This window comes from Xyrauchen texanus, chromosome 39 (assembly GCF_025860055.1).
Source record: "Xyrauchen texanus isolate HMW12.3.18 chromosome 39, RBS_HiC_50CHRs, whole genome shotgun sequence".
Lineage (NCBI taxonomy): Eukaryota > Metazoa > Chordata > Actinopteri > Cypriniformes > Catostomidae > Xyrauchen > Xyrauchen texanus.
Window position 1 is genome coordinate 23,591,270 of NC_068314.1, and position 20,291 is coordinate 23,611,560.

Sequence of the window (20,291 nt, forward strand, 5' to 3'; positions counted from 1 at the left end):
AAAAAATAACTCACTGCCAACATCATCTAGGTATGATTGCAGTATCTTTATAGGCTTTGCATTACCTGCTTCAGTCACATGGGCTTCTAGCCTTACGAGAACCAGGTGAAAATGTAAGTTCTCAGAATTAGACAATACAGTTAAAAGAAACAAAATCCTTACACTCTAAATAACATCGAGGTACCTCGATTGGAAAACACTCAAAGATTTTTGTTTTATTTGAAAGTGCATTCAGTAATGGTTTTCAATTGAATATACATTTTGTGTGTTTATTTAAATTCCCAAGGCCTTTCTTTATATTGCTTTTTTCTAAGTGGAAAAGGGCAGCCGTTTGTAATTGAGACAGCTGCAGTTGATAGGGTTGAAAGCAGAGTGTACATTAATTACGTAGACATAATGCTACCTTATTACTGCACACTGCTTATACCAGCTGTAGTGGCAGCAGTGACAGTTCTCGCCAAACCAGACCCTCTGATTTAATTTCTTTGGTTCAGTAATTAGCTTTATCACATCATTGGCCCACTCCTGGATATTAATAGCCATTCTAATTTTTTGATCCTTTTGCTTTTGGTATAAAAGCTGCATATTGGGCTATTGCACTATCCTAGGTATCAGCAATCATATGAAATAACTCCAAATACCAAGGGATTCTCCCAATATGACTAATTTACTGGATAATTACTAAAGCAAACTATCACCAAAATCAATAGCTGCTTTTGACACATTCATTAATCTGCCCTTTTAGTATGACGGGTACAAACATTTATTGACTTTTTAAAGTAATCAGTAGCAGTAGGTCCAAGAGAAAAAATTACCAGAGTGTGAAAACATTCTGCTTTAGTAAACTATTTTTAAGATAAAGTGTGTAAATTATGTGCCACTAGAGGCACTAAACAGAATTGCAAAAATGATGATTTTTCCAAACATATGGAAACCCACAAATAGGTCAAGTCAAGTCAATTTTATTTTATTTGTATAGCGCCTTTCACAACACACATCTTTTCAAAGCAGCTTTACAGAAGATCAGGCATTAACAGACGATAAAACTATAATGTCTATTATGTCGATGAATCATCATTGTGTAATTAGATAAAATATGATTGTTAATCGTGTTTAAAAATGAGTAATTAGATAATAATTGTATTAATAACCCCAGTGAGCAACCTGAAACGACTGTGGCAAGGAACACAAAACTCCATAAGATGTTGAATGTAAAGATCATGAGAAAATAAGTCCTCTATTGGCAACTGTATGTTTTTCCATTTGGGGCCACTAGAGGAGTAGAAATGTGGGACCTCCCACATTGGACACATTGTTTTATTCAAAAACAGCTAGATGGAGAGGAACAGAGATGTATTTATATATTTAAAACCACATGGCATCTTAATAATGTGGCGCACATGGCACAACAGCCAAAGACGTTAATGTACAGCATATGAGCGTATTGTCCATATGGTTTTCTGTTGGCCTTGCCATAGTGTTCTCAATAACACAGTAGCTCTATTTGTGAGATATCAGAGTCGGCTGCATTTCAATAGTGCGAAGCAGAGATCAGTTCATGTTATTGTTGAGTAGCAGCATTTGGAGAAAGACCACGGTACACTTGACTTACAGTAATGTTGACATTTGACATGTGACATTCATAGAATACAAACATACTGCTTTGCACATGTACACATAAACTCACACTGATCTAACTGTGACCTGCTGATGATGAGTATTACTGTCATTTATGCTCATATGTCATTTATATAAATAATCAAAAGAAATATACGTTAAAAGATTTTAATAAATTGTTAATTAAAAAAGAACACTGGAATATACAATAAACAGTATATAACATGTTTAATTCTTTAGTGATCAAAACATTAAGCACACATACATTCAAAAAACCACAACAAGAGAAGAGAAGAGAAGTGAAGTGAAGTGAAGTGAAGTGAAGTGAAGTGAAGTGAAGAGAAGAGAAGAGAAGAGAAGAGAAGAGAAGAGAAGAGAAGAGAAGTGAAGTGAAGTGAAGTGAAGTGAAGTGAAGTGAAGAGAAGTTGATTAGCTGGTTAAGCTTGTCGCCCAGCTTGACCAGCTGAAAAGTGCTCAAAACCAAGCAACAGGCCGGTCTGGCCACGATGGGATATCAGCTAAGACCTGCAAACCAGCCTAGGATTTGCAGAGACAAGATGGGAAGAAACGAGACAGAACCTTGATAAAGAAGAACCACTGTGTGCAAATTTCACTTTAAGTATTTGGCAAGAAGAGCTCTTGCTTAGCTGCCTTAAGAAAATAGTTTTGGAAAATGTATTATTCATTTATTAATTTTTTTAGTTGGTTTTTTTCACATTTGTTTCTTACTTGTTACAAGATCTCTTGGAAGCAGGTCCCTACATTCTTAGTAAAATATCCTAGATTTATGTGGAGGCTTTTTGACCATGATAAAATGCTCTCTCCCTCAAGCAAGATGAAGTTATCATCTGCATCAGATTTATGTTATAAAAATACTTCCCTCTTGGACAGAGACCATTTGCCCGAAGTGGATTACTTTGCCTAAGCAATGTATGGAAATTTAAAAATTTCCATTTCTAAAAGAAAAATGATCTGTGATGATGAGGTTAACCTGCATGCAGAGCCAATTCTAAAAGTGCAGGTGAGGTCTCATCCCTATAAATTTTCTTGAATATTGGCCACCATGTTTCTTAGGTATGTGTCAACACTTCAGTCAATTCAAATAATTAATTCATACATTAAAATGCCCATTTATATTTCTCGTTTTTACGAATGACAGCCCCTTCAAAACAGAGAGAGAGAATCATAATCAGTTACAGAATTTTTTTTTTTTTTACGATCACCAGGAACATGACAATCATATTGCTAAGGACATTAATAAGCTCATTTCTAAAACTGATCTTGTCTGAAAAATAAAGCCAATGTGGCCAGTCTGAGCAAAATGGGAGCCCTCAGCTCTGAGTGCATTTTCAACTATCTGCCATTATTTGTCATTTATTCCTTTCTATGCTCCTTTTTCCAGACATTCGTGAAAGTGGGAGCCCCAAACCGGTGATGGTATTCATTCACGGAGGATCGTACATGGAAGGCACAGGAAATATATTCGACGGAAGCATCTTGGCCAGTTATGGCAACGTCATCGTCATAACCATAAACTATCGGCTTGGTGTGCTTGGTAAGGCATTCAGTTTTGCTTCTTTTTATCTGGCTTTCCTTGACAACAGGGCTCCTGGTCAGAGTTCCCCTACAATATTTTCAAAATGGCTTGTTCAAGCATTGTTTCTCTGCACGGATTTTTGATTTTCTCCAGTGAAAGATGATTTAGTTGCCTGTGAATAGCCTCTAGCTCATAAGCATAAAACGGAAGTGGCAATATTCTCCACAGCGGCACGCAAGCATAAAAACTTGTTATAGAAAAGTTTGCTGTAGTTATACATGATATAAGGTGATAGTAAATACTGGAGCTATCAAAGCTTTATGACCTTCCAGTTTCAATCACGGCCAAATATTCCCTCAGAACAACAATCTCTACCTTACATCTCTGTCTCTCTCTCTCTCTCTCTCTGACTTTCTCCTTCCCCTTTTTCTTCCTTTGTCTTTCATATTTCTCAATGCAACACATCCATGGATAGAGATATAACTGAAGTTTTTACTTAATGAGACACACAACTGAGATTGCCTCAAGCTAGTGGTCTTTGTATCATTAAAATGCTTAGTGTGCTCCTAAAAGAGAGATATATGTTTGCCAGATTTAAGCTGTGTAGATATGTAGCTTGTATTTAGAGGACAGGTAAGTGTTATTTTAGTTATGCACAAATTGAGTTTTTTTTTACCATTTTTATTCAGCATGGACTTTGGCATTTTTTGTTGATAGCAGAGATAAATTATCTTTTCTAAGATTGCTTCATAATTTTTCATCTTGAAGTCTCAATGCAAATGTATCATTGTGTTCAAGTGAACAAATGCCTCAGTCAGTATTGTCCTTGTATGCAAATGCCCGTCACTCTTCAATGATTGACAAAATTATCATTATAATGGAACCCATAGATTAACTCACATGATCTGTCTTATTTCATTGTGGTATAGCAGCATATTTAAAAATACAACTTCACAAGAAAACTGTTGGATGAGAGGCAAGCACATTGCTGAAGCAGCAAATTATGTCTCAAGAGTGATGTACAGTGTGACTGGACTGGAATATGGCGAAAGCATTTCTAATATCTGATCTGCTTTTATTTTTCCAAATTGTAAATTTTCTATGACTTTTGTTGAAGCAAATTAAAGTCTGAGAAAGTGCTGACTTGTCAATTAAAAAAAGTGCCACGTGTCACTATAAATTTCACAATCTGGGAGAGTTTCTTAGGCTATTTGTTCAAATGGGCTTGTTCAACGAACATAAGCAGGTGCCACCAGTCCATCAAAAAGCTTTACAGTTGTCATTTTGTCAAATAGCATATGCTGGTGTCATGAAACATCTGTTTGCATTTGATGCAAGGTTATGCTTTACAAAAATATTCAAGAATGAATGCACAAATATGAAATTTGCATCAGACACATCCCTGGCACATTCTCCGTGACTTTGGATTCGCTCTCGTAAATGAGCCCCAACATGATCTTTCTCCCCTAATGATTTGCCTAGCGGCTGTCTTCACTCAATCGCCCTCAGCTTTTTAGAAAAAAATCCTCTACTAATGATTGGCTGTTTTTCCCCCTGTAGCTAAGGCACAAAGATCCATTAGGGGCTTAAGCATGTGCCTGCATGCCACAACCCTTAATTTATTGTTGCTGTGTTTTTCCTCATGGTTGTCTGGGGTTCGGCTAAGCTCCGGAGTGGCCTCAGAGAAAGGTGCTGAAATGGTGAGAGGGCCTAATGGATTGTAGCCCAGCACACAGTCTGAGTGTCATTATCAGACGGTTGTAGATTTATGAAGCGAGTCGCGCCTGTCATGCCCCCCTGAATAAAACCATTCTCTGACAGCTAATCAGCTGGCATAAGGGCCTGTTTTACTGAGCCACCAACAATTTATTTATTTATTTTGTGATACTGCTGTGTCACTGTCCTGTTGCAGGGCTAAAAACAAGTGCAGCCTCCTCAGATATCCTTCAAAACTAGCCAATACATTGAAGTTTTGAACCTAAAATAGTGTTGGATGACTCAGATCTATATTACAAAGATATAACTGGTTTCAGGGACAATTACTATAATTGAGTGTGCTAAAATATGTAATAATTTTCAGATAAATCTGGCTGTTATATATGTATATGGACCAAAAATACTAGCTGATTATTACAGAACAGCATACATATTGACAGTATAGGAGAAGACAGAGCACTTGACAAAAAATAAAAAAGAAATATAAAAAAAAACATTAATAGAAAACAATGCAATGCTTAAATATTTTTATTTTGATTTTGATTTGAGCTTTCAACTAAATTTATTATTCCATTGCCAGGTAATAGTCAGGTTTTTTTGCTGATTTGTATTGAAATAATTTCAGTCAAGAATCATTGCTAAGATAGCTATTGAGTGAACTGACTTATCTTTGGATGGACTTTGTTATCAAGGCTGTTTCTGTATATGATATCCAACAGCTATAAATAAAATAAAATTTCACCTTTCTTGAATGCCTAAAGCACGAAGCATTTATTATTTTTTTTACTAGAATGAGACATTGTGTTACAGTAGAACTGTTGACTGGATCTAAATGGGTTGTGATTTGAGTCGATGCTCGGCGCATCAGCACTTAGTCAGTATGTTCATGTGCATGGCTGGGTGTTGCGCTGGTAGCAGTGAGCGAGTGTTAATGGCAATGGAAGTGTGTGTATGCTCGCGGGCCTGTTTGCTTGGTTGTTTTCTTCGTCAAACATTCACCGCATTGCTCACCCTGTAATAATTGGTTTTGCTGTTTTGCTTTAATCATTCTATGTGGCCCAGTGTTGAGTATTATTATTTTTCATGCTTATTAATTTCTCTCCCTTGAAACAAATACCCTTGATATTTCAGTTGCATCAGTCTTTTGCTTTTTTCATCTTCTATCTCTCTCTCTCTCTCTCTCTCTCTCTCTCTCCTTCCCACAGTCATGTGCTTGCTTAGGCATGAGCCCACCACAGGGTCTGTAAAAAAGCATGTATGATGTCTGACCTTATTCAGTAAGCAGTGTGTCTGGGGAGATGCTTCATTTGAGGGTGTTTATTAATCTTAACAACCATTTAACAGCTCCACTGGATCATCCCTTGTCCATAATTTTGCCTTTCGACTGCTAGCAGTGCTGGCGATTAGGAACTCTTGTTAAATCAGGCGGTCAATATAAAAAATTATTTTATCTTGTTAAGACAAAGTAGGCACAATTTTAGTGCTACATCTAGCAACTTTTTACATATTACCTTGTTGTTCAGGGGCGTGTCCAGATGGATGGTCTTAAATTGATTGGCCCCCTCATGTACACACCAAAAATCCAAATTGCGATTTGCCTTCTCCTAAATCAGAAGCAGGACTTTTAATTAAACCAGCTATAACCTCTTTGATTTCAACTGGTGCTGGAAGCAGTGCCAATTTTTGGTATCAGCTTGTGGTCTTGTTTAGTAATTTGCAAAAACACTGCACATGGTTATTTTCAGTCTGGGGCAGCAACAGCACTCAATACTTTATACAGAGATGATCAGAGGGAGTATTTTTAGTCATGTGTCAATAATGGTGTGAGATGATCCAAAAACAGCTAGATGCAATGCAAAGACGTCTGTTTCACCATTATGTATATAACAACAATTAAAACATTGTGAAGATTTGCACAACATTACAGGTTATGTTTGTTATCATTACAGGTTATGTTTGTTATGTAATATAATTGAGTAAAAGTATGGTGTTATTTTTAATGTACTCAAGATCCCAAGAAAATATTTAAGCATTAACTGCTAAAGTATAACTGCTGAAGTAATTGTGTAAGTGTTGTCGATGATGGAGGAATTCTGGTGGGAAACTGTTGCTCCTGACCCAGCTTTCATCCTGCCTTATACATTTCATAGCACTACCCTATATATTTAATAGTGTATGTACTCTATATGAGTGGGCATTAGCCTAAGTGATGGACTGCTTTGGCTGTGAATGGTGGATGCTTTGCTAGAGGGTTGAAAGGCAAGCACCAGAGGACATCTGCCATCAGAGAGGCTTTGCCCTGTGAACGCTGCTAACCAAAAGGGATTAGTTCAGCCTGCAAGAGTGCAGAAGATGTCCATCTGGGCCCACTCACTAACGGCTCCTCCTTCTCATCTCCAGACAACTCTCTCTCTCACTTCTCTTCCCTATTTTTCTCTCTAGCCTTCTGGATTTGGCCTGGTTCCACTGACATGTGGATCGCCCCAGGCTGGACTTAATGTGGGAATTAGTAAGTGGACACATTTGGTGTTCTGTTGAATCCACAATGGAAGTTTGACATCATAATCCTGTGCGTTCCTGGACATGAAGGATGAGTTAATGAGATTGCGGTTACACTTTCCTCCCTGTAGAGCAGTGGTTGTCAACTGATTTTGCCTCAGGTCCCAGATGTAACATCGGATATGAAGTGGCAACCAAACACATTGCTAAACTTGAGCCAAAAGCTAAACTTGTGGCACTTATTTAATGCCAAACCTTGAGCGTAATCTGGATTGTATTTCTTTTAACTTGCATATTTTTGGTAATCGTTTTCAAGGATTAGAGAATGTCAGTCAACCTGACCATGTTGGCAGCTGCCGAATTAAGCAAGCTTCCAAAGTGAGAAATGCATTTGCAGCTAAATAAAGTACCTTGCTGTTTGATTGATTGATTGATTGATTGATTGATTGATTGATTGATTGATTGATTGATTGGATGCACAAACTGTGACATTAACAACAAATTATATTGGAAGTGTACTTGACCCTATCAGAACTCACCAGAACCACTGCTGTATAGTCTTCAATTCCCCAACGAGTCTCGGCAACCCTGTTGTTTTGGAGTGGCTTGAGGTAGGAGGGGATCTGATCGGAGTATAAAATACAGTACCTGCCTAAATCCCTGGGGTTATATTTACTCTATCAGTGTGCTAAATTTAACTTTTAGTTTTGTGTGAAGCTCTGGTAATTTGCAACCCAGAGAGTGCAGGAGTCATCTACCTTGCCTGAGACATCATGTCAAGATGACCACTCTCACCCCAGTGCATTTTGCTAGTCGACAGCAGCAACTGTGGGTGAGTAGGCAGGAGGGCACCACCAGATGGATGGAAGCACATAGAGGCATCCATCTCTGCCATAAAGCCACAGATTATCTGTGTCCGCTCATAGGCTCTTCAGCGGGGACCAACTGCCACAGCGGATAATCAAGGTGTTTGGTCGTTTCCCACACCTGGGACATTCTATCTAGATGACCACTCTCACCCCAGTGCATTTTGCTAGTCGATAGCAGCTACTGTGGGCGAATAGGCAAGCGGGTACCAACAGATGGATGGAGGCACATAGAGGCATCCATCTCTGCCATGGAGCCACAGATTATCTAGGTCCACTTGTAGGCTCTTCGGCGGGGAAGACTGCAGGACCAAAGCCAGGGAACCCTCTGAGTGTGTTAGGGGAAGAGGATTGATTGCATGCAAACTGCTGAGGGGGAAGCACATTTTTGGTTTGCCACCCACCCCTCCCCCCATGTATCACATTCAATTACATATCCCATGAAGATTTCCCACGAATGGTTTCCTCCTTCTACTCAAGTGTTGTAGAACACTTATTTTAAAGCAGTGGAATTCTTTTGGGTGGTGGAAACCAAATTTTGCCTTTGGTCCTGTTGCTTTGCAGCTCTTGCTGATGTGGCCCTGCATATTGATTTTAGAGGTCAGAATAGTATCCCCCTAGAAAAGGAAATTCTGTGGTTGATCAGCATTTTCAACCATACTTCTTATCTATACATGATGTTGTAGAACAGAGCAGGACAGGGGCACATTTGTAAAAAGCAGTCAGGCTTTTGGCTGTCTTTGAGTTTGAATTGTCTGTATATATTCTCTGAAAATAAGAGTTAAGTGAAATTGTCTTTTCTACTTCTAAAGGTCAACATTTTGATATAGGGCCAGAGCACATGGCCACTAGTCGGATTCCTCTTATTTTAGGTTTGCAAACAGGATCTCTAAAATAAGCATGGAATGATAGATAGAATTTTAAATACCTTGAGGTTTGATGGTCTTTCCGTCTTGTCTGTTTATAGTGCCTGCCTAGATAGGACCAATGCAATTTTCAGGATTAAGATCACCACATTGTACAAAACCTTGAAGTAATTCATCCTTGTCCTTTTAACTCACCTCAATCCCTCACTGATATTAATTTATGATTTTGTTGCAGAGGAGATCCAAGCTGAAAAAATCCCACAAATGCAGTTAATCAGAGGTTAGCCTTTTTCCAAACATATTAAGATTTATATCTCTACTCACTAGCCTCAAGCTTCTTGGCTCTTTTAATTCAGTTTATTCTGTTTGGCCACAACAAAATATTATTTACTCCAGTGGACTGTGAGTAACCTGCTCTTTGTGGATTTTAAAACTCAAATTGACAAGTCCTGTGAAGTTGTATGATGTGCAAAACAGAATACTACTGAATAATAATACAAATGACTGAATGTATTCAGGTTTTCTATAAAAGTACAAACAGATATTCCCACCCCAAACTCACTTCATTGAGCCAGTGTTGCTCTGCTTTGGCATTCGGAATGCTAAAAAAAAAGCAAAATGTTTTATTGTGTGACAGTTTACACTTTTGGTGGAATCAGTCTTCAAACTGATTGATAGTTGTTTTTGCATGTTAAGCTGTGATAGCATGAAGTATTTTGACAGTTAAACAATGATACAGTTCACCTTTAAGCTTGAAAAAATGTGGTGATAGCTTCCTAGATCAACTGAGCCTGTCTTCAGTTACGGTTTGACTCGACTCGACACGTCTTTGCTCACATTACTTTTCTGATCTTGCTTTTCCACTGCAGTTTAGTGCCGTCTCAACATGGGTGGGATTATAGGCTAATCGTCATAGTTGCACTGCCTCTACTGCTGTGACATCATCTTAAACGCAACACAAACATTACTGACCATAAACAATAACAAGACCGCTAGCTGTTAGCTACTTGCTCATTGTACTGGATAAAGCAGTTGTTGCATAGTGATTTTACACAAGTGTAACAGTTAAATTGGCCTGGTTGTTTTAGAAGCAAGCTTTCCTGTAGTTGGTCAACAAAATAAAGTGAAGCTTTCAAGCAGAGTATTGAGTTAATGTAACAAAACTTACCTTCCTCCATCATGGACTCCAACAATGCCGTGGCCGAGTCCCACGCACTCTCCCTCCCATTGCTCGCCAGTCTATTGCCATAGATAGCATCCATTTGGTCGAACCACTCCGGCTGTTGTGGTCCTTGATGGTTCTGTATTCACTTAAGTTTTTTTTTTACTTTTCCCTACACTGTTGGTAGGTCTGTTGGTAGCCGTGTGCGGCCAACAGTTGAGACAATTTCTGAAAGACTTTTTTGTTTTGCGTTGTTTTCTTTGTCGCTAATGAGATGAATGTCTGCACATCGTTTATTGACCACGGCGTGGTTTTGCGCACAGCTATTTATTTTTATAATTTGATAGTCACGTGAACAACTTATACTGCTATCATTGTTGCTAGCTTTAAAACTAGCGGGTTGATGTCCCGTGTCGCTGGTAGTGATGATTCTCTCTGACCAATCAGTGATCTGCAGGGTTTTGACGTCACATTTAGTGTCGGCTCGGCTCACTTGGAACCTCGACCTAGGTGGTACTAAAAAAAGTACCAGGTACCAGGTACTAGCCACAGTGGAAAACCCCCAAAAAGCAAGCAGAGTCGAGTCAAGCTGTACCATGCAGTGGAAAAGCCTCATATGAATATGTTACCTTATAGAGACACTTGAATAGAATGACCCAATGTTATTATTGCTCTTGAGTCCCTGTGCTTGCCTTCCTCTATATTACTAATATCTTGACTGCAGTCATTGAGTAACGTGTTATTTTATTGAAGAAATCCAGTGTCGCCTAATACCTTAGAAATCCAGAAAAACCCTTTGAAGGTCAATCTAATTTCCCCTTGCTGCACAATGATTATTAGCCAGCTCTGCTAGGAAAAAAAAATAGAAAATAATCCTTTGAAGGATTATGACAGTAGAACTCTGGAGTGAATTGAGAACAGTGCCAACTACCCCACCAGTGGCAAAAATAAAAATAAATAAAAGAACACAAAGGAGCTAATATCCTTGCAATAAACGTATGTCATAACTGGCGATGCAGTTGTTGTAGAATCTACACCTGCTTTACATTCTGCCCTGCTGATTCTAATTACAAAAATCATCATGAATCGGAATGTTGGATCATTGATATTAATCACTACGATTATTACTCATTCTCTTCCCTGTATCCGCACAGGAATGTGTCGCTATGGTGCAGCGACATCAGCATCTATCTTCATTTCTGAAGCTAGGCAAGTCCATACCACAGCCTGGCTGGTGGCTGATTCAATCACTCTTTGGAAAACCTGAGACTTTACCCTCCATAGGGCAAGACAGAATTTACACACACTGCCCTTGCGGGCTCATAACTGCTCCTGCTGGTTCAGGGGGTAGAATTGATGGAGATTTGAACCAATTTTCTGGCCCTTACGAGAGTCATATTCTCATTGTATAGTAACTGCCCCTTTAAAGGCTGTCGACACTGGATACAGAAATAGCCATTGTCAGTCCAGTCTTACTACTGCAGCATTGTAATGCATGTATGTGGACATTTACAGTTCACAGGGATACATTAAACCAACCAATTTATAACCTTCATTAATTATTGTCTGGAATATTTTGTTTTGGACCAAGCTTAATTTTTTCCCAGCCTATCACAAGCCCTTAGGGAACACAATGTTAATGAAACATTAATTAAGAGCTTAATGGAGCTGGATTACCATTTGGTGCAATGCCTCATGGAATAACATTTGTGCCAGTGTGAAATGGGGTGGAGATCAGCAGGGGTCTGGCGATATTATATTATTTCAGTTCCTGGGTCTCAATACGATAATATTTTTATGTGAGTGTATTGTGAATCAAAACTGTGATTTATTGTAATCTTTTATAGACTAGTTTTTCATTCATCTTCTTTGGACTTTGGGGTTTAGCACAAATCAGTGTGGAACATCCTGCTTTACAAAGAGCATAGTGACAGCATTAAATATAATAACAAATAATAAAAAAATAACATTAGGGAACAGTGCACCTTGGTTTCAGCATGTTTCATTTCATAAAAAACTCTTACAGTCCAGCTGTATGGAGAATCTATCTGACATTTTTATGAATACAGAGTTATAGACTGATATTCTTTGCATTGTGATCTAATAGAAACAAGTTTTTTTTTCTTCACTTAATGCCACAGTGTGTTTCATCTTCTCACACACTTTTTCTTTCTCAAAAACATGTGACTGAGAAAATTTTAAGATTTTTTAGAGAGGTTTTAAATTACTGACATAGTACTATATCACAATACTTTGAAATAAAATCGTCTTCCTTCACATCAAGTGTAAAAAATGCTGTCCAACTCTACATATATGCAAATGTGCTTTTATTAAGATCAGAAATTGCTATAGGAGTCATTAATTCTTGGTTCTTCAATCTTAAGCTGTGACTAATAAGTTTTCTCAGTGTCAGGCTAAGCCACTCGTTTTGAGAGAAGAAGGAGACTTTCTCAAGGACACTGGCATATGAAAGGTTTGTCTCTGCTGAGGCTGCTTGTGGGATTGTCTGTGGCAAATTTTTCTGGTGTGGAGGGGAAAGAAACTCTTAGCTGGCAGGACATCAGTCCTGGCCAGTGGACAGATGTTCAGGTTCTCCACAGATTTTCCTTTAGCATATAAAGAGTAGAGGGTTCAAGTGCTTTCCCCATGCTGCTTGTTCAGCAGCAGAGTTGGATTTCTGCCTCTGTACATTGCAAGGAACCATCTTTATAGTGTCTGATTTGTTCTTACAGTGTCACATATTCCCTGTTGTCTTTTGATTTTGTGCTTTTATGTTGAAATTCTTGTTTGGTTCCTGTTTCCTGTTTCTGTAGTCCTTTGTAGTTTCATTTTATGATTGGTTTTCCCCTGATTGTTTCCACAGGTGTTCCTCGTTGTCTTGTATATTTAAGCCCTGGTGTTGTCATGTTCTGTGCCTGGTGTTCTGCATTTTGTTGTATTCTGAGTTACTTTGTTCATCTTTTGTTTGCATTAAAGCTGCACTTAGTTCCTCATTCTTTGCCTGTCTCGTCACACACGTTCTCAGAGATTGCTAATGATAATTCTCACAATTGTGGATTATGATTTTGTGCTAATGCATGGTTGGAATGATTTTGACATTGGTATCCCTCTGTACAGGTACCTCTGATTCAGCATTGCCTAAATCAATCATTCTGTCAGTCAATCATGATTCAGAAATTAACATGAGCAAAATGTTTTTATTAAGAGATTCTGTGTCTTTTTTTTTTGGGATCATACAGGACACGGCAGGTGTGAAGGCACAACAAATACCGCCCAGTTATCTGCCAGTCATAATTTTATTTGTCAAACGTGTTGTTTTCTTGCTAATTTGCAATGACAATCTCAGAGATGACATCAGTGTTGTCTTTTGTTTGCCAAGACAGTGCATTGAGACATCCCTTAGGCTCTTTGTGACATATCCTAGAATATTTTCATGCTCTAGCACTTGAAGCAGTCATGCTGTATTCTGTTTATGCAGGTCTTCGCATTTGAAAACAAGTTACTCCATAATTTGTCGTGTTTTTTCTGTTTGTGTATTCTGCTCTATTTGTTGACACATGAATAGCTGTTTTTTAAACCGAACGCAAGCCAAATTCTGCCAATTTGATTGAGTCGCAACCTACATTTTCAGACAAGCTCAAATTCAGCTTTTATATTATTCCCAGTGACTGGCAGCTGTCCCGACAAAAAGAGATCCAATGTACGAGTGGGACATAATATATACTCCGTTCATGCTTTACATGCAACAAACAGCATGTTTTATAATTTTTTTATAATCCATTTACATTCAACATCCTAGTATGTCTGTGCTTAACCTATGAAGCAAATCCACCACCAGAAATTTCCAAGTTAATTGATTTTTATACTTGAAAGCCTTGTAAGTTGTTTATTCAAATCATATGGTTTACCCATAAGATTTACTACATTTGGCTTTTTCTTCTGTTGGCATCATCGCTACAGATTGAAATGGTGGTTATTTTATTAACCAAGTCTTTATCATGCTTTATTTTTCAGTCCCCGTATTTGCTGTCAAAGTGGTGCCTATGTTCAGAGTCTAACGGTACACATGTAGTGACCGTTCTAGCCATCTCCATTCAAAGCTTGGCACCTCACATCAGCTTTGTGGTGAAAACACAGTGTGTAGCCAACCACGGATGGATCAAATCGCAACACAATGATGTTTACTATGTAAATCACAAGGTTTTGTAGGATTGGCTCATAGGGCATTTGTTCCATTTGTACTGTCATTTTCAACAAAATAGGTTCTGTTCAGTAGGCACACTTGCTTCACCATTTTATCTTTTCTGTGTGTATAATCTAGTGAACAAGAACCCATCTTTTTATTTGAGCTTGAGGGTTTTATTCCATTTTTAATGGATAGTACCTTCTGGTGAAATTATATGATTAATAAATGTATTAAACGGAGTAGTATAATCAATTAAGCAGGAGTTGTTTTGGCATATATATGCTTCTGCAATTTATTATCATTAACAGAATTCAGCAGAGAGAGAAAGCAAGCTCAGTCTGATCACAGACTCCGAGACAAAGTAATAACACTGGGAATCATTGGGCAGCAAAGAAAACACTTTGTTGACCGTTCTCCATACCCTCTCTCTCTTGTGCATTTCATCAGTCTCTTGGTTTGTGTTTTTTTTTTTTTTTATGTAATTTTTCCACACAAATTTAACCCTGAAAGATTGTATTTGTTAGCATTTGAAAATAAAGGTGATATTTAAATTGATGACCAGGTTTCAATTATGTACCCTCCTCACTGAGATAGAATTGTACCACGGTGCCATATCAAGCGATTTAAACTTTCAATTAGTGTCTTGGAACAGGTGAAGAAGAGCCATATTAAGGAATAGAGACGAGATATAGTTTTATATAAATAAAGCTAAACATAATCAAAAAAACGAAACTTGAGTGGCTCCATTCTGTTTTGTTTAAGAAAAGAAAACAATGTATGTATTTTGCTTTATCTAACTTTTCATTAGGAAATCAGCTTAGCTTTTTTATTTATTTTTTATCAAAGTGACTGGATTTTCATTAGTGATTTCTGTTGGAAATTTGTAAATCGTAAGGAATTTATAGAATGAGGCAATGAGACTGTGGATCCTCTTCTCCTAATCAGTTTCAATGCACTATTCCAGTGTCAAAAAAGAACCCAGGTTGTTCTGCACAGAGTACTACTTTTACCTCTGGCCCATCTAAACTCTAATGCCTGTGGCACATGGAAAGCCAAAGCAGTGTGTAAAGAAAACTGCAGTAGGCCTATAACTATAGCAGCAGTCCATGATTTAGCTGCACCTCTATGCAGAAAATAATGTGATTTCATGGTTACTATATTGAATATTTCCTTCAATAACAGCCATACATTTAAAAATATAATCGGGAGTTGAGAATCATTACCAAGTTACGAGAGAGATCACATTACTATGTAAATGGTGATTAAACAAAAGGGAACACAAATTTATATTTTATGATATATATCATATGATATTTTCCTGAAATGAAGTTGCAAAAAAAACCCAGATAAGTTACTTCTGTGTATACTGTAAGTCGCACTTCAGTCACTCAACATGTCAGATGCATACCGTTAAGATTACCTCAGGATCTATGCATCATATCACAGTGTTTTCGACTATTTCTTTGACAAATAATCCACATCAGTTTATAACACATGTAAATTTATGCTGTAAACAAATAGACATCTTTTGGTCTGTCAGTTAAACAATATGCATATTCTATTCATTCATAAACATTAGCATATGTCTATCTATGGCATTTCTGATATGTGCAACCCTGTTTGCTAATCACTCATTTTCAGTTTACTTACTGAATGTTTTTACTACGAGCGCAATAAAAATATTGTGTTTGTGGGCATGTGAGGTGTTTTGTTTGACAGTGGTCTCGAGTTTGTTAGAACAAATTTGTTATGATGTGACAGAATATTTAAACTGGTGGCATAAAGTACTTGAAATAGGCAAAATACTCTGTATATGCTATTTTAAAATGCTACTACATGTTTTTTATCTGTTTGTGTGCAAGAATGTGTCTTTTGGTGTGCAGTGTGTTTGACTGGCCGACATCAATTACATATAAATTATGCAAATTAGTAGCTTTGGAATATAAATCGCTTGACTTTTCAAATGATAAAAAAAAAATAAAAAATAGGATTTGTTGTTGATGTTTAATCACTTCATTCACACAATTTATTTTGTGCATGTGAAAATTAATTAACTAATGCATCAATTTATGCATTGAAATCCACCTGTGCCATGTCCCTTTTATTGGAACGGCTGCATATGCATTTCTACATTTGTGCTGATGAAAAATTAAGGCCAGGGAAGGTGACACGTATGCAATTCCTTGTCACGGTGTGGATTAAAAAAGTTGATGGCTTTAAGCATGATGGATAGAGTTGTAATGAATAAAAGGTAAATTAGATGCATGGGCTTTCCGTCATAACCCGGCAAGACTAATCGGCGGCTCACCGTGTCTTTCCAGCCCTTAATTCATACTCAGAAAATGCAATCCAAAGATAGATGTGCGTCAATTACATTAAAATAGATCACATTTCACACCCATTCATTTGCTTGCAATGTGGTGCAAGATAAACGTTGTATTGCTTCATTAATAACCAGACATCACCCTCATTAGAACCCTTTTGAGCTTGACTAACAGGAAGAATCATTAGTCAAAACTAATATTAACAGGTACATCTGATTTTCATACCTCCCACTTTATTAACAGAGAGCCTACCCAAGTGGTCATTAATCACCCACTGCTAAATAAGTCATGCATGAATACATGCGCACAAACACACACGCAATCACACCTACTGTCATATTCCTTGACAATGTCTCAAATCAAACAGAAACAGCATGCGCTGTACACAACACAAATACTTCATTCTACATATAAATTTACATGATGCTTCTTTCTTTCTTGTGGCAGTGGATAATGACATGATATTTACTGCCAAAGCCTCTTTAGTGTCTGTGTTGCTGACTTGAGTAAAGTAGGAGGAATAGGGCATCGCATGGGCAGAGAACACATCTCTGTCTTTCTCTCCTCCATCATGCCAGGGGGTGCTGTGCAGGCTAGCTGACATGGCATAATGAGATCCTTTAGCAGCCAAAAACAGCTTTCCTGTGCCCATGTGGGCCTTCAAATGGGCAAAAGCAAGGGCTGGTTGATTGACAGGTGGGCATGAGGGTTTAATTCCAGGGGAATAACTCCAAAGCCTGAGTAAACAGCCCGCTGTATTAGGGAGTCCAGTGGAGATGAGCCACCGAGGCTGTGCCGGCCGCCCCATAATCCCCTGCAAGTACTGCCAACATTGCTCTTTTAATTTAGTTTACACCCAAGCGGGTTTAGCTGTCTGCTGATGGTGAGCACATCATTAAGTTCAGAGGCAGGGACCAGTGGTCTGACTCCCAGGTGAGCAAGCCCGCAAGAGTTCATTTTATCACTCGGGGACGATAGAAAGATGGACTTCTTTCACAGACACAGAGAAGAACTCCTTCACATCGTTTTCTCTTCTTACTTTTTTCTTCAGCTTAGACCCTTTCCAAAATCACAGGTTCTGGATTGAAGTCATGTTGGAATGATTGCATTCATGAGATCAATAACGACACAGCAGTATTGTAATTGACTCTTCAATAAATTAAATAACTAATGGCCTAAACTGGACTACTTAAAGTTATTATTTCTTTCTCATTAATAGTAGCTCATTACTTTTACTTATACCTTGAATACATACTGTAGAGTAGACTTTTATGTCTTCTTTGGTCTGACAGTAAGGAGACACTTTATAAATTATACAAATTCTGCCACATTTATAGTTGATAGTTCCATTGCAGCCTTCAAATGTTGCACTTAACATGTCTTGTTGATGACAATTTCTTGCTCTGTGCTGGCATGTCTAATGTGCATGTCTCTGCAGGTTTTTCCACTTTAATCGCTTAATTTCATTCAAAAAACAAGGCAGATAAAAAATGCTTGGCAATGCCACTATTCATTCCAGCCCATGTAAGAATAGTATTTATAAATTTATGACCATATTTTGCCAAAAATCCTGACATACATTTTGTATAACACGCATTAATAACACTTAACAACTTTTGTTGATAAACAAGTTCTTGGTACCCCTCCGTGGACATTATACCTGGAAAAATGAGCTCACTGGTGTCCATTTGCCAAACAAAACTTACCACTTTGGCCACTGGGGGCAGTGTTTCGAATTTGGTAAGCACAGAAATAATTTTAGCTTAAGAAAAGTAAATTTACTCTTTCCGATCTCACTGTGAGTTCTGTCTGACATAGAAGATGTAAGTTAATGATGGAGCAATGTTGCACATCCTTTGCTCTACATTTTGTTGCAGATGTTGTTAGTAGAAAAAAAAGAAAGAAAAATGAAATGCATCCATACACATATCATGTGTCATAACTTGTAAGTGAGGACTTGAAGGCAGCATGAGATGAAGCATTGTGTAGATAGACTCTTGGATCGTGTGTTGTGATACCATGTCACACAGGCCTTTTTTGTTCAAGCAGACAGCACTGATCAGATCAGAGTGAAAAGCTGGACCTCTGCCCTGTAGGATCTGCTGTACAGCTCTTGGCAATCGGATCATGCAGGCTTTATCTCATTATCCAACTTTTAGCCCACTGTAAAGAAAATGACAACAGTGGAATGGCAGGATAGAAGTCCTGATAATTCAAGAATTCCCTTTTTTGTCTCGCACACAATGCTGTCTATTTTCTAAGAGGTCTTCTTGTGTGCATGTGTGTGTGTGGCACTTCTCTTGCCATCATTACTAGTCTGCCATTAAACAGAGGACGCCAGTGATCACATTAGCGTCTGTCTGGCTTGGCTGCTCCTGTAAGGGCGACAGGGTGGTACACACTCTAAATTTTGTACTCTTGACTTGAAGAGATTGTTCCTTGCAATTATCAAAGGACCTTTTTGGGGAAAATCAATACAAATGTAACAATCCAGGGTTTTCAGTGTAATGCCATGACACCTCTTGACGGATGATTCTGCCTGTCTCGTCCATAAGTGACTTCATTGGAGAGAGACCCAGAGAGTAGATCATCCTCTTCAGAAGACACTCTTGTCAGCTTCATAAATGTTTAGTTTCAATTACTTGAGCAATGTTTTGTGTGAACAGATGGTTGTCATAGCCAAATAAAAACTGTAATGTTTTACATTGTAGATTTGTTATGTTTGCTTATTCCTCTTGATGTTACTTAGCTCCTTGTTCTATTATAAAAAAATAAGTTTGCTTTGAAAATATTTGATCAAATTAGGAGGGAAGAAAGCCAATTTCTCTCAGACAATTTCGGTTTTCGTCAGTTAAAGACCCCATGAAACTGCATTGTAGAGCAAAGTTATCTTTCCTGTGTTGGCATGCTTCCTATTGAAACCGGTACAGATGCGGCCTTTGAGAATGCTCGTCAAAGGGAAAAAGATCCTGTGACATCACGTCACGTGGTGTGACGCGACATTAGGCGGTACAGGAGAGACATGATCAGTAGAGGGCAGTCGTGTATCATATTTTGATCCAACACTGCTTGCTAATGGTTTGGTCAGTGTAGTTCAATTCTCACATGGGACCACGGCAGTTTCAAACCAATGCACAGCAAGCGATAATGATAAGCAATGGCAATAACCTATTGTTGACTTCATATCACTGACTATGAGCATAAATGTATACAATTGTTGAACGTTTCATTTTGATATGTACTATTTCTTTTGGCTATACAAATTGTTCACTGGTCCTTTCTCGTGCAGAAGCTGATGCACGGCTTGTGCTTGGCCAGGGATCTGTGAATCTCTCTCGCAACCGTAATGCAGCAGGTAGCGGCAAAACACGTCAAATGTGGACAAGCTATTTTTATTGTGTGTGTATACTGTGCACATGCCAATAAACCACTAATAATTCAGTTAATAAAAACAATTTTATTTGATATGCACATTCTGATTATATTGATGCATAAATGCGCACATTACATAGCGCTCA

The 20,291-nt window shown here is 38.1% G+C and overlaps 1 protein-coding gene across 10 annotated transcripts in view; it reads left to right on the forward strand.

Annotated features, from left to right (window-relative positions):
* LOC127633080 (neuroligin-1) overlaps positions 1–20,291 on the forward strand; it is a 257,977-nt gene that overhangs the window by 92,260 nt on the left and 145,426 nt on the right. For all 10 annotated transcript variants that reach the window (XM_052111958.1, XM_052111957.1, XM_052111966.1 and 7 more), the window contains one exon: positions 3,020–3,172. In XM_052111958.1, the coding sequence (XP_051967918.1) occupies positions 3,020–3,172 (153 nt within the window). The remainder of the gene's footprint in view (positions 1–3,019; positions 3,173–20,291) is intronic.